At 40.0% G+C, this 14,576-nt stretch overlaps 1 protein-coding gene across 7 annotated transcripts in view; it reads left to right on the forward strand.

Annotated features, from left to right (window-relative positions):
• Nucleotides 1–12,112, forward strand: part of trim36 (tripartite motif containing 36) — a 30,144-nt gene extending 18,032 nt beyond the window's left edge. For all 7 annotated transcript variants that reach the window (XM_086314598.1, XM_086314601.1, XM_086314599.1 and 4 more), the window contains 7 exons: nt 128–243; nt 1,280–1,401; nt 6,756–6,873; nt 6,965–7,170; nt 10,640–10,823; nt 11,038–11,151; nt 11,567–12,112. In XM_086314598.1, coding sequence (XP_086170724.1) covers nt 128–243; nt 1,280–1,401; nt 6,756–6,873; nt 6,965–7,170; nt 10,640–10,823; nt 11,038–11,151; nt 11,567–11,936 — 1,230 coding nt within the window. In that variant the 3' untranslated portion in view covers nt 11,937–12,112. The remainder of the gene's footprint in view (nt 1–127; nt 244–1,279; nt 1,402–6,755; nt 6,874–6,964; nt 7,171–10,639; nt 10,824–11,037; nt 11,152–11,566) is intronic.
• The last annotated feature ends 2,464 nt before the right edge of the window (nt 12,113–14,576 follow it).

Raw genomic sequence — 14,576 nt, forward strand, 5'->3', positions numbered from 1 at the left:
TATTTGCATGAAGTCCATAATAAGTACTTTGAACTTTTCTAGATGTTTAAAAACTAGCCTGACTTCTCAAGATGCTGTCACAATTGTAACAAACACTTATAACTGACTTATAAATGGTATTGCCCAGGTGGAAGAGTACCAAGGTATGCTGGAGAACAGTGGGTTGGTGGGCTATGCTCAGGAGGTGCTGAAGGAAACCGATCAATCCTGTTTTGTGCAGACTGCGAAGCAGCTGCATGTCAGGTATGCAAATTGGTGAGATATACATCTATATTTCATCTGTAGAGAGATTCACGTCCCTCAGCAGGTGCACATGGAAAGGTTCAGAAACCAGAACACTATAATCTTCACTACAGTCATCTGTTTAAAATGATAACATTTAGGATAAAAGTACAATAATAGAAATGATTGATAATGTAACAAAGCTTAGAGATGCAAATGGTGAGCAGTAAAAGCTGCCCGTATATAATCATCTGTATTATTCGTGAGGAAAGCTGCACTTTTGTGAAGGAATAGTTGAGCAGTGCACTTAAAGCAAATATGAGCTACAGAATTATGACGTTAAATACTGTCAAAGTGACAATTTATGAATAAAGTAACCAAGTATACATTCATTTTAAAAAATGAAGCTAAATATGATTGTTAGGGCTGTCCAACGATTACAATATTGAGTCGCATGACTGTGCATAGTTAATTAATCGCAAAAACTACAAATAACTTTAGCCTTTAGAGTTTGAAATCTGAACTGAATCATTAGTTTTTATTATTCTCTGGATGCCATAAGCAGGATTTTGTCTATGTTAGATTTGGTTTATTTTTGTGCTGCATTCAATCAGATTAAATGTTTGACTAAAATGTGTCACAAAGCCACGTGTTACCAAACTCAAGGACAGTTTAAAGAAGACTTGTGCCACAGTGCCAAGTCAGTGCTGTGTATCTCAGTATCCTCTCCTTTAAGCTCACTAATTGATCTCCTTGAGCAGCTTTTGTAAGCTAGAACCTTTTTCTCTTACAGTCATGATAGGATGGTTTGTCCAGTTTACTCTTGACAAAGATTCAGCCTTTAATCCTTCATTGTGCTTATGAGAGACTGTATTAAAAATAGCCAGATGACCCCAGAGTACAGTACTGATTGAAAATACATTAGGGCAATGGAGGCACTCTGTCTGCTGTGAATAGTGTTGCTGTTTTGTGTCCTTACAGAAGTCTATAATTAAAAATCTTACCTTAATGATGAGGGTTTTTTTTATTTTATTTTTTTATTATTATTATGTTTTAGGATCCAGAAAGCCACAGAGTCTCTGAGGACCTTTCACCCTGCAGCTGACCCCTGCTTTGATGAGTTTGTCCTGGACACATCCAGAGAAGAAATGCTGCTTAAAGAGATGTGCTTTGGTGGAGGTAAATGATTTCAGAGTAAAGGCAACACTTGGGTTGGCAGAAATGTCATTTATTGAATCATTTCTGACTTAAACCCTGTTTCAGTTGACTTTGATGCACTAAAAGGTGAATCTGTTTACAGGATGGTTTGCAAATATTGTTTTCAGAGGTTTGGTGTGCTCAGTCAAACTCATTTCTGGAAAAACTGTGGTAAACAGCGAGCTTCTTTATCGTCCTCAGCTGGAAAAAGTGATCCCATCAGTTCATGAAAGAAAACATGGTGACATTTATGCTTCTATTCATCTGTGAGCATGAAGACCGGCTTTGTTTGTGGCTCGTCCAGATCATGACAAAATGTGGCAATATGATGTAGAGCCCTGCTGTTGTATTTCCTTACAAATCAAGTTGGTTAAAACTTGAATAAGTTATTTTTTGTTGTTGCATGCAGAGCCATTCAAACTGTGCTATGCTAAGAGGTCAGAGGTCATTTGTAGGCAACCAAAATGAGAGCCGTGACTACACAGATTGTGGATGTTGGTGGTTTGTTCTGGTCTGCTGATTTATAAAGGCGTTTACTCTGTCAGAAAGCTGCTCAGGTAGAAGTTTCCCAGGGCTGAGAATATATATGCTTTCTTCAACCTGCATTATTCTGACCTATTTCAGGTTTGTCTTCCCACAGCCTCAAAATAATGAGCAAACAGTAAGTCATAGCAGACTGATCTCAAAGCAAGACCATAAAGCGCTCAAACAAAAATGTCTTAAATATCTGATCAAGGTACGTAACTGTTCATTATCTAACAAGCTATGTGTACTTAACCTCTCTATATTGATTTGACAGATTTGTTTTTAAATCTGTTCACCCGTTTTGAGACTCAAAGGTCTGTGAAGGAGTGACCTGGATTATTTAAAGTGCATCCAGGTTATTGTGCAGGTTGCAAAAATGTCCTGCTAAGGAACTGCAAGTCATCACAAGCTCACTGAAAGGCCGGTCAGAGGCAACGCTAGAACCTTAAAAGATGATGCTCTTTGACATTTATCTGACACACAATATGTGAAGAAAAACTGGAGAAGCTACTCCAGCCTCAACTGCTACATCGAATTGCACTCCAAACTCAAATTCTGGTTCAACCCCATACGTTTCAGTCAGTCGTCCTAATTTATACAATTTACATCAGTATATCCAGAGATTTGAAAAAGCAAAGGGGACATCTTTGGCTTCAATGCCTCCCTCGAACTGTCACTAAAACTGAAGGAATGGAAAAGTGACACGGGTGTCACCTAGGAACCCAGTCTCCTGTTTATAAGAAGGCCCAGCTCCAGGCATTTGGCTCCAATCATAGACATGCCCAGGGAGACTAGTTGTATAATTGAAACAGCCTGTGTATCTGAGCAGTAAATGGTTAATAGACTGGTACTTGTATAACACTGTTTTACTCGTACTGAAGACTAGAAGCACTGCAAACTTGCATTCTTTCGAATGACCTCTGGTTGGGCAGAAAAAGTACTTCATACGCTGCAGGAAGGAGCGCTTTCGCAGATCATTCATCCCAACAGCAGTTACTCTATAACTCCTCAATCACAATGTCATAAGTCACTGGACATTGTGGAGATCCACAGTCACCACTTCATGCATACTGGACCTTCTATGTGTCTGGACATGTGCAGGTATATTTAGTGTGTAAGTGTGTGTACATGTCTGTACTTATACATATCAAATCACTTTTATTGTCACATCACATGTGCAGGTACATTGGTACAGCACGTGAGTGAAATTCTTGTGTGCGAGCTTCACAAGCAACAGAGTTGTGCAAAATACAATAATGTAAACAAGCAAAATACAAGAATGGCTACATCTGAAACTAATAAATATATGTACAATATATAATAGTATATGCATTTCTGGATGTGTATACTAAATATTTTTCTGTGTGTGTACACATATTTTACAAATTAAATAGAGTAAACAATAAATAAAATATATAAAATAAATTAAATAAAATATACAGAGTGAGACATGTGCAAAACAGTGGCATTACTGTACAATATCTATGACTTCCATAGGAATAGTAGTGGTAGAATAGTTAACTTTATAGTTTGTCTTGCATATTTCCACAACCATATCCATAATCACATACTGGATGGTGTGTGTGTGTGTGTGTGTGTGTGTTGTGCATTATCTTACTTATTTTATATTTATTGGTATTTTATTTGTATGTTCCTTCTATCTATACCTGAGCTGAGTTAATGCAAAAATTTCCCCACTGTGGGATCAATAAAGTCTTGTCTTATACCTGATTTCTCAGAAACATACTTAATAGTTTTTGTATGCATATAATCATCTCTGGTTCTGTCAACTTTACAACTAGCCACATTTTATTTATTTAAAAGGAGAGGAAAAAAAGCAGCCATCAAAGTGCTCAGACTGCACAGACCAATAGCTGTCGTCATGGTAGCCAGCTCAGACGTTGTCTGACTTTCCTTAATAATCAAATTGGAGTTCAACACAGCCATGTTGTGACTCTGTTGAGAGGCTCATTCCTCATGCGCTTTACTTTCTTTAATCTAACTTGACAACTTAATACGTATTAGTGACTGAGAGAAGGTGGTATTGATATTCTCCACCGCATATAGTGATGGTTAGTTGTGACAGGACTTTCAGTCATAGTTATGCAGTGACACTTGATTGGTGTTTGAGGCCATCCTGAAAACTGATAGCAGTTATTTGACAAGCTGCTTCGGTGGCAGTAAAGGCTTTAGCTCTGTCAGATGTTCTTTCAGACAAAGCGCTAGATGGTAAATATCGAGGGATTGAATGTTGATATTTATAGACAGCACTGAGGCCTCTCGGTGCTGTTCAGTGAAACGGCAACCGAACATTATTATTTAGTGCAACTAAATAGCTGGCATTTGTTCCAGTGACCGTTGGTGACATGAATTTGTGATTATGGGCTTTTGTTACTGCACTGAAGAGCAGCCCCGCTCGGTTTGTTGAAAATCAGTGATGTGAGACGTCTCAAAGGCTACCGCTGGCTCGGTGTAGACACTGAAGGAAAATGGTCTGTTTTTCTGTGACTCACGAAGAACGGTTGGATAACGATCTAGTTATTATCTCCTCTATAATCTGATTACAGGCCATCTTTAATTTACTGTGGTTAAAAACGATGGATACATAAAAATGTGTAGGAAAAGCTTTCTGTACAAAGGCCACAAGAGCAGAGAGCTGTGGATTCTGTTTTTTACAGGAGTAAAGGGGGGGAAGGTAATGCTGCTGGAAAACCTTTTTCTTTTTGAATAGTCAATGAAGCTGTTTAAAGACTTAAGCGAGTTTATATTTTTAAAGAAGTTACTTGCTTAGTCCTCGGCTTGATTTAAAAACGTCCTTTATATTTCAGATTTGACTTTCTTTGTATAAAGTGTTGCCTGTGTAGCAGTGATGCATTTTCTTTTTTAGAAAAGTGCTGCATGCAGCAGTTTGGCGGCAGCCTTTTAATCTAAAGGCCTGCAGGAGCCAGCTTAGTCCAAGCCTATGAGATAATAAGCTGTGAGTGCGCCTGTATACTGCAGTAATTACATTTAAGGAGGTTTAAAAATGACTGCATTATTGGTGGATCCTCTCCTTCATCCTTGTACTGTACTTGACTGCGTTTTTAAAAACTTGAGACTGACAAGTGTTTTTTGTTCAGTGCTTGTGTCTTGTCCATGTTTTCTAGTGCACTCGTCATCCTTTGGATAACGATGCGTTTGTGCTCACTCCTTTTAACCCAGCTATGGCCATACTGTGGCGTATGAACCCCCCCAAAGGGGAAAAAAAGCTCTGCTTAAGAGGATGTGAAAGACTGCTTTGTCTCAAGTGTAAATGCCCGTTTGTGGTCAGCTTCAAACTGGAGTTTCTGCTAAACATCAGACTATGATCAGAGGTCTCAACATTTCATGTCTCTTAAAGGATGTTTTTCATGTCAAAGCTTAAAGATTTTGAAGTGGGAGCTGTTGAAAGTCCAGTGCAGGGAGCAGGGGAATGATAAAGAATATGAGTCGGAGCAGCTCCCTGCAGTGTAAGCTGTAATGTACATGATCAATAGTGTTTCTTCCGAATCACTGAACGAGGGCTTCCTGCTGAGTCGGATGGCTGACTGCCCCGTTTGGTCCTCACTTGTTTGAACAGGTGAAAACATAAAATTTTATTTGTCAGGGTAGCAGATGGCTTTGATTTTTTTTTTTTTTTTTTAAAAAAAGAAAAAAAAAAAGAGGGCCTGTGGTGGTTACTCTTTACTTTCCCTAGTTAATGCTAATCTACATTAAGAATGCTTAATACATTGTGCTTTAAGATTACACAAGCTCATAAAGGAGAGCTGCCTGGGAGAAGTAAATTGGGGACTCGGGATTAGCAAAGTGACTTTGAAAGCTTAACAGCAGTGGTGACACTGGTCAGTGAGGGGGATCTACTATTGTGGGGAAAAGATGACAAAAATGGGAAGGATTGAAAACTAGAAGGGGGGGAAAAATATAACCAAAGGGATGAGGGGAACTCTCACTGGGAGGATGATGGAAGTATACAGAGAAATGCTTTGATCTTGGAGAGGAGCTGTGACCTACATGGATGCAGTAATTTGATTGTTTCTGGAGGAAATAAATTAGCTGAGGAGTGTAACTGAGGGAATCCTTCAAGGGGTTTGTCCTCTAGCATAAGCCAGAGGCAGTATATATGTAGGTGAATGTAAAGCCATGGAGAGATGGGTTAACAACACAAGCAGGAAATTGAAATGACTGTTGAGAAAATGGATGGGGGAAAAACAAAGTGCAGTAAGGGAAAGAAGCTGAGTTGGGTGTAAGTGCATTTCCTGGCTGTGAGTCTGGGAAAAACTCTTAAGCTTCATTATGCAAGATAGTCCATTGTCCTGAGTGGATAGTCTTGATCCCGACAAAGCTAATCTTAGCTATACTTGCATTGCTTCATTTGCTTAAGCCCAAGCTATGTAGCTGAAATACAGGGCTCAGCGTGATTAGAATGAAAGTAATTTGGCTGCTATTGCTGTGTATTTTTATTTTCTTAAATTCATATGCGTCTTTCATCTCTTTAGGTGACTGTAAGTTGCTGTTATCTAAATAAAATTGAATGGTCTGTTGTCTTGCAAATCCTAAATCTTCCAGAACTACGGTCTGCCATGTGAGATTTGTTTTTAAATTTGGACAAAACAAGCTCTTCCCCAGATTTGTCATTGTTTTGAAAATCTTCATAACAGATGTTAAATGCTATATTTTACAGGCTTTCCTGGTTGCAGTTTGTTTACTTGTTGTTTGTCCTTAGTTGTTGTTTCACCTGATTATACTGACTGGTTCCTTTGCTCTATTCTTTACACTTTCTTCCTCTTCTCCAGTTCCAGACCCACCTCTGATTGACCTGTCCAATAGCAGAGTCTATAATGAGGCCTCAATCTGCTGGAGGCTCTCTGATGACCACCTACCTACTGATCACCACATGCTTGAGTACCGCAGGTGAGTGCAAGCATGACTTTGGGAGTAGAGGGATGTGTAGTGCCACGGATGAGTTGCAGATACTTGAAGGAGAAATATAATTTTTCTCCAGACTTGGAGGCCCAGGCCAGTCCCCATCCCAGGAAGATGGTGAGGACAATGGTGTCTGGAGGGCCACAGACAGAGTGTACGGCCCCAGCACCGTGGTGTGTGACCTGGAGCCTGACAGTCTGTACTCCTTCAGAGTACGAAGCTGCAGGAACTCCATGTTCAGCCCCTACAGTCCTGAGGTCACCTTCCACACGCCACCTGCACCCGGTAAGCCTGAGACGCATGATTTATTCCAATTAGTTAAAAATTAGTTGCATTTCCCCTTCAATCCTGTGTTGGTTCTTCTGCTGGAGACGGAAGAGTAAAAGTGTTAAAGAATGTGGTGACTTACTCAATTCAAGCTGTTGTTTGTTGTTGATGCTGAGCTCATTAATGACTTGCCACGCTGACTACTGGAGGACCAACCCCTGTTATTGGGCCTCTTTCTGGCAGCAGCTAAGCTTTTTCTATCCCCTCTAGTTCTCAAAGCACGTCTGTGCTGAATGCTGTGCTCTACTTTAGGGAGATTATAAAATGATGGATGCTCCACTGTTTTTAAAACATTTTTGAATTTCCTTACAGCATGCAGGATGGAGGTAATGAAGCAGAGTGGTGGTGCAGTTTATCACCATAGTAATGGCTTTTGTTTCAGATTGCTGAAACCAATATAGCTTTTGTCTGTGTGCGTGGGAGTGGATGGCATGTCAGCTTGGAGAAGAAACCTGCAGTTGCATCTGTTGCTGGCATTCTTAAGCTTTCCTCAAAGATGCAAGGTGGAATTCATTAAAAAGGATTATCATTTCCAGCCATCTGCTGGGCTTGAATTCAAATGGAGCCTTCCCAGTAAGGGACTGTATCACTTTGATTTACATCCTGCTTGGAAGGTGTTAGTCTCCTCACTTTGGGCTGTTTTCTCTGGGTGTATGCTATAATTTCAGGAGGTTTGCAGAGCCTTTTTTGTAATGAGTCATCCTTAAAATCTGATAATCTCCAGGCTCCACCACTCCGTCATGCCAGGAGCCTGTATCAAAATCAGCTGTAAACATGTTGCATCCCCCTGTGATCTGATAGGCCTGCGTTTTGATTTGCGGATAAGTGTTGTTATTTGTGGTGTTTTGTTGTGCGATCGGAGCGTCCACATTCCTGTGCTGTCTGGTTCGTGTGAGTCTGAATGGATGGACTCTGTGTGCGTCAGTAATGAGGTGGAATTTCAAGCAAGGGAGGCAAAAATGCAAAAGACAAAACCTACACCCTTGTAGCTCCTGCAAGGAGCTGTTTATGATGTAACAGCTTCAGTTTAAGACAGCCTGATGTTCCTATGAGATGCTAACACTCTGCCCCCAGCCAAGCAGGTGACTGACATGTCAAACATTGACATGTCAGTCACCTGCTTGGCTTAAACTTGGCTTGGCTTAAACTTTGCCTGTTCTAAGTGCTCATAAGTTGATATTTACATGAATTTGATTTAAAATGATTATTAAAAAATGGTTACCTGGAAACTAATTTCAAGCTGCATAAATTGTATGAGCTATCGTTTCTTTAAAGATTTAATAAATGGATGGTAGCATCCATGTTTTATTAGGAATTTTGAATAATGCTTCCATCCAGTGTTGTTCCTATTTGCCCCCTGGCTGTGGCAAGAAAAATGCAGACGGGCCTGTCGGACATCTAGCTTCAGGAGCAAAAGCATAAAATATCTGTAAACCAATGACATGATTGTTGTTCTTAGCAAACCTGACTTGTCAGTATTTTTTTTACCTGGTTACTCATCAGTGTTGCATCATATTTTTAAAGAAGGATGAGCCATTGACACCAGTTACAGAACCTGTTTATTAATAAAAATTTACTTATGTTGATTTATGATTCAACTGTTTAGTGAGATCAGGGAAACCTTAGACCCACTGATACCCAGATCGATAACAAACATAATAATTGGTCATTGATTGGAAGTAGTAGAAATAAGTTTTTACATTTTTACTTAACTGAGTTTTCTAATTAAATCGACTTGGGGAAAAATAAGAAATCCAGTCTGAGACATGGGTTCTTGCACCTGCCTTATGTATCGAGGGAGTTGCAGCTGTTATGTTCTGCAATATTTCCTCCGTATCTTCCACTAAAACTGTACTTAATGAGGACAGCACAAACTGTTTCTTTAGAAATGGTATGGACAAGCACAAAGCATATTGGCCCTTTTTTTTATTATTATTTTTTTTTCCCCCTCCCCATTATGGGGTGCTGCATTCTTTAGGGCTGGAAGAACAGATGGTGGTTTCAGAATCTGGGTTAGAGAAGGTGTGGAGGAGGGGGAGGGGGGGGGGATTTGTACTAATGGTTAAAGATGACCATTTATGTCAGACAAATTCCTCAACCCCCCCCCCCCCCCCCCCCCCCCCCCCACAGCCTTATACTTCTGCATGATGTCACATTCATTGTTGACGTTACAGTACAAATAGTTGCTGAGGACTTGTAATACCGCAGTCAAATTTAACAGATGGTCTCCTGATGCTTCTGACTCATGCATCCAATGTCTGGAGGGAAAAGTCACCCTGTGTCACTGTGTATGTGGAATCAGTAGTTCAAATAATGTCAGATGTAAATATCTGATATCGTGTGTGTGTGTGTGTGTGTGTGTGTAATGGATGTATAGTCTACAGACTGTCTTTAGTTTTTAACCCCTCAGCCATTAAAGGCTATGGTATTGCAGTCGGTGGATGGGTGGGAAACATGGACACTCAGGTTTGTGAATGCGATAACTTGAAAATGAAGCGACACAGAACCTTTTATAAGTTGATACCGTGGGAATTTCTATTGCAAGTCTTGGACAAATCTGCATCTCAGTGAACTTGAGGCTAAGGTCAGATGTTTAGAATCTGAAAGTTTAGTGAATGCGATAACTAGACAAGGATTTCACCTAGGGGTTTGAACTTTTGGTGTATAACCCTTTAGTGGAATTTCTTGGATGTCAGGGTGCACAGAGAATATTGAATTCTTTATATAAAATCTAAAGAATGGAAACAGCTCAGGTCACTTTGCATACATATTTCAACATCAGCGATACAAAGTTTATCATACTTGAAAATGGGAATCTACCAGCTTGTGTGCAATATTTGAAACAAATGCAAAGCTAAATAAGACTGCATAAAACTCCTGTCTCGTTGTCTTTTCACACGTTGGGTTAGCTTATACAAACATGATCATCATGCCCTAGTTGTTTAAAGGATTTCCCTAGACGCATGCTAATTAACTAGGTTTTCCCCAGTGTAGGCCTCAGATTGGAGAGAATGGCTGAGTGAACCGGCATAATCATGTTAGCTTGTATGTATCCTGGTGCATGGTAATCATGGCCTTTGGCCTTCAGACTATTTATAGAATACATTTGCAGCCAGATGAGAAATATAGGACATGGTTTCATTAGACTTCTCTGTCATGGTGTTATGATGATAGTGGTACTTGTAGTTCTTTATGTACATTTTAAGATTGTATTATAGCACCCTCTTGTGTCAGTCTTTGTCACTTACCCAGTAACAGAATAGAGAAAATATTCCCTTTTACGTGAGCTAAATGCTCAATAAGGACTCTTCTTCTGAAACTGGGTCTGTTTGTCCCATTCATATTTCTGATTTCCATGTACTCCTCTTTGTTCACCCTTTTTATGTCCCGCTTATCTAATTCTTCTATTCTGCCTTTTTGCATGCAGTGTTTGGTTTCCTGTTCAGTGACAAGTGTGGATTCAGCACGGAGAGGCTCATTCTAAATAAGAGACGGGATACTGTGGAGAGCGTAGCCGGCATGGCCTTCCTGCTCGCAGCCGAACGTGTGCAGACAGGCAGCTACATTGGACTAGATTACATAATTGGGGACACGGGCATCTCTCAGGGAAGGTATGCAAAACACAAACAACCAACACTGGGACTTGATACAAAAATCTCACTGAGCAGTAGATTTTGTTTCGTCAGTGCAAAGTAGGTTTAATTGCAAAATCTTCTGCCAGTTCCCAGGTTTGGTACAAATGAGCCCATTAGTGAATGAATGGGCAAACTGGTCATCATAACCTCTTTCTGAGGTGAAAAAATTGCATTTTTATTTTTTTTGCAGACATTACTGGGCCTTTAAGGTGGAACCATACTCCTACATGGTTAAAGTTGGCGTGGCCTCCGACACAAAGCTGATTGAATGGTTTCACAATCCGAGAGATACAAGCAGCCCAAGGTATGTGCAGCCATATCCCCCCCCCCCCTTATGTTTCTATAATCTATAGGCATGTGGTCTACAGGTGACAAATCTAACCATAACAAATGCAGTATAGCGCCAAGTGTATTTGAGCCATACCTAATCCTGTGACGCAAGAGAACCAGTATAAACTCTTAAAGAGCTTATTGAGACGAAGCTTGGCCTTTTCAGCAAATTAGCCCATGTAAAGGAAAACATTACATAATGCAAATAAATTTGACTTCTATGGTAATTATGTGACGCATGCAAATTGACAAGGACCAGGCAGTGTTCAGACAATGCTTAGATGTTTCCTCCAGATCAGTTGCCTGAAATTCATAAGTTCATCTAATAAAGTTCTGCATAAACTTTCCAAGTGCAAAACAAATCTTTACCGGTACCTTCCTTTTACCAGGTATGACCACGACAGCGGGCACGACAGCGGCAGTGAAGATGCATGCTATGAGCTCTCCCAGCCCTTCACCCTCGTCACCTTGGGCATGGGCAAACTCATCATCCCGAAGTCTTCTTCAACGTCTAGCTCTTCCACAGCAAACGCACAGTCAGCTGACCCCGGCAGCCGCATCCTTCCTATGCCCCAGCGCTTGGGCATATGCCTTGATTATGACGCGTGCCGAGTGTATTTTTACGACGCCGACACTATGAGGTGCCTTTACGAGAGGCAGGTGGATTGTTCGGGAACAATGTATCCGGCTTTTGGCCTCATGGGCAGCGGCAAGGTTCAGCTGGAAGAGTTCCTAGCCAGTAAGAGACTGGCCTTCTAAGGAGTGCATTAAGCCTGGAATCCATTTCATCTTTAGTGTGTTCTGGGAAGAACAGGTTTTATTGACAGGGTGATGGAATACAATTCAGACCATTTTTGAAGGTCAAATCAGGCAGATGTGATTAGGGCACTTGGTCCTAATGTGGAAATGGGATCCCTGCCAGGGACTGGGCCCCCCCCCCCCCCCCCCCCCCCCCCCCCCCCCCCGTATTGGCATGTATAATGTATTACCCACACGAAGATAATTACACTGAGTATCAGTGTCTGCATACAGAGGTCTTCGGTAGTCCGTATAGATGTAAAAGGTCTTCTCCATATACCAAAGTCTCTGGATCTGGTAATTGTATTGGACCTGGTTTTATGATGAACTGCTCAAACTGAGTCTTTTAACATTAAACGCCTTCGATCTTCCTTTCCTTATTTTTTTTTTTTTCTTTTTTCAGGTTTCGGTTTAAATAGTGTTTGTTTCAATTAGTGGGTGGTTTGTATTTGCTTGTTTTCTGTAACCATTTACGTTAAGGTAGCAGCATAGGTGTAGATATATTAGTGGACCTGAGAGCCTGGTAGCTAACTGAAGCTAGCGCCTTTGTGCCTTTTTTTTTTTTTTTTTTTTTTTTTTTTTTTTTTTTTTGAAATGGATGAATTAGTTCTCTCTAGCAACCAGATGTTGACATTAAATACTGGATGTGAGGATTTGGTGTCGGTACAGTTGGATCAGACACTGGCCTCGTAGATATTAGAACTTATTTACTCTTTGTCACAAACGCTACTCCTCCTCACACTTATGTTTAGCTGTTTTTGCACAATAAAATGAGTCTTGCACAATAAATTTTAGTCTTCACAGCTGGATCACTACTTAGCGTAAACGTTGCCGATATACAGCTATCAGTACACTCTCACAGCTACCTTCACTAACAGATATAAACCCTGGAGTATTTACTGTGATTTGAGACTTTTTGTGTTTCCTGTTTTGTTTTTTTGTTTTTTTGCTTTCACTTCTGTTGCACAGCACAATTTGACTTTAAACACCATAAAACTGTCAAGGTATCAGAACACCAGGTGCTTACTGTTTGACAGCTGCAAAGTCACAAATGGCTCTTCACCACTGATGCAGTGCCAGTTCTACTTTGGTGCTTTTGAGAACCAGCATAAGCTTTGACATGTTTGATGCAAATGTTGCATGGCATTACATAAAAGTTGGGTCTTTTTTTTTTTTTTCAGCCTACATCTGTGAATCACCTAACTTTCTTGCAGTAGTGCCTTTTGTAGCCACTTACTATGAATCCAAACTTGGGGCTAGCTTTTAGGACCCAGTAGTGCTGTCTAATTCAAAGGCATGGAGCTAGTTGTAGACTAGGCACTGCTTTGGTGGAAATAAAGCATATTAGCCAAAGCTTTTTTTGGTTCTGGTGCTGACTTGATTGCAACCCACATCTTTGTGGCCTCACAGCCTTTAGTTTCAGGAAAAAAAAAAAGACCTAGCTCTTCAGGTTCTTACAAAAAGTGCTATCACAAATTGCACTGTTTAGTAGCTATGCTGTGTAGCATGTGTCGCTATCAGATGCCAGAGTGGCTGATTGGTTTTTGTTTTTTTTCAAAGAGCACACTAGACTGTTCAATAGGAAACCACATTTGTTTTTTGTATACACGCATACTGTATGTGGTTGCACCTGGGTTTGCTTGTACATGTGTATATATATTTTGATTTCTGGAGGGTTAGGGTCGTCGGTGTGTGTGCGTTTTCTCAGGTTTCTGGCCTCGATTGAGGCTCAATGCTACCTACCTCTGTCCATCAGGCCTGGAAAACCTTAACTACTGTACCTTTCCTTACAGAAACTAGTTTGATTTGATTTACAGCTGTCCACCTAACAGTGCAGTATCTGCCTTCTTTCATGTCACGTAATAAGCTGATTGCTTGTGTTTGCTTTTTAATTCCATGTACAGTTTAATCAAGAGTATATTATTTTGGGTGAAATTAAGTACACAAATGTTCATATAATCTGTTGGTGTTTTGCTTGTAGATCACTTTTGATGGAAATTACTGTAAGCAGATGTTACCTGGTTCAGTTGCCTTTTTTGGGAGACATTCTTGTTTTGGGTCTTAAAAACATGAAATTTGCTCTTAATTTTATCTGGATAGAAATTTTTAGTCTCAAGGTGAAATATTTAATTTCTCTTATGGTGCAAAGTTTTATATATATATATAATTTTTTTTTAAATTCCCCCCCTTAAATGTTTATTTTCACTTGAGTCCTCAACATCTTTGTAAAACACTTCTATGCATTTATGAATTGGCAGTGCAGCTTTTATGTTTTATTTCCATCACAGAATGTATTCTTAATCACAGAACAAACTGAATGTCTTCAGGTTCTTAATTTTTCCTGAGTATGTAGTTGTTCCACTTGAGGGTCACAGCACACTCATGTAGTTTATAGCATCCTGATACAAGACCTGTAATCGCAATACCACAGCTGACTCTACATTAAACTGCATCCTAAATAAGATTTTTTTTTTTTTTTTTGTTCTTTTTGCTTACAAATTTAGAACCAAATATTTTTGAAGGCTGGCTCTCAATCTAATTCCAAGCTAGCACTTTAAAAATCTGTAGCATGTCAGCAAATGTTTGGCTCTGCAGGTGTGT

Source organism: Aulonocara sp. 'chitande type north' Nkhata Bay, linkage group LG12 (assembly GCF_057382095.1).
Source record: "Aulonocara sp. 'chitande type north' Nkhata Bay isolate Kocher_YH1m ecotype deep benthic linkage group LG12, A_spYH_male_GT1.1, whole genome shotgun sequence".
NCBI classification, from domain to species: Eukaryota; Metazoa; Chordata; class Actinopteri; order Cichliformes; family Cichlidae; genus Aulonocara; species Aulonocara sp. 'chitande type north' Nkhata Bay.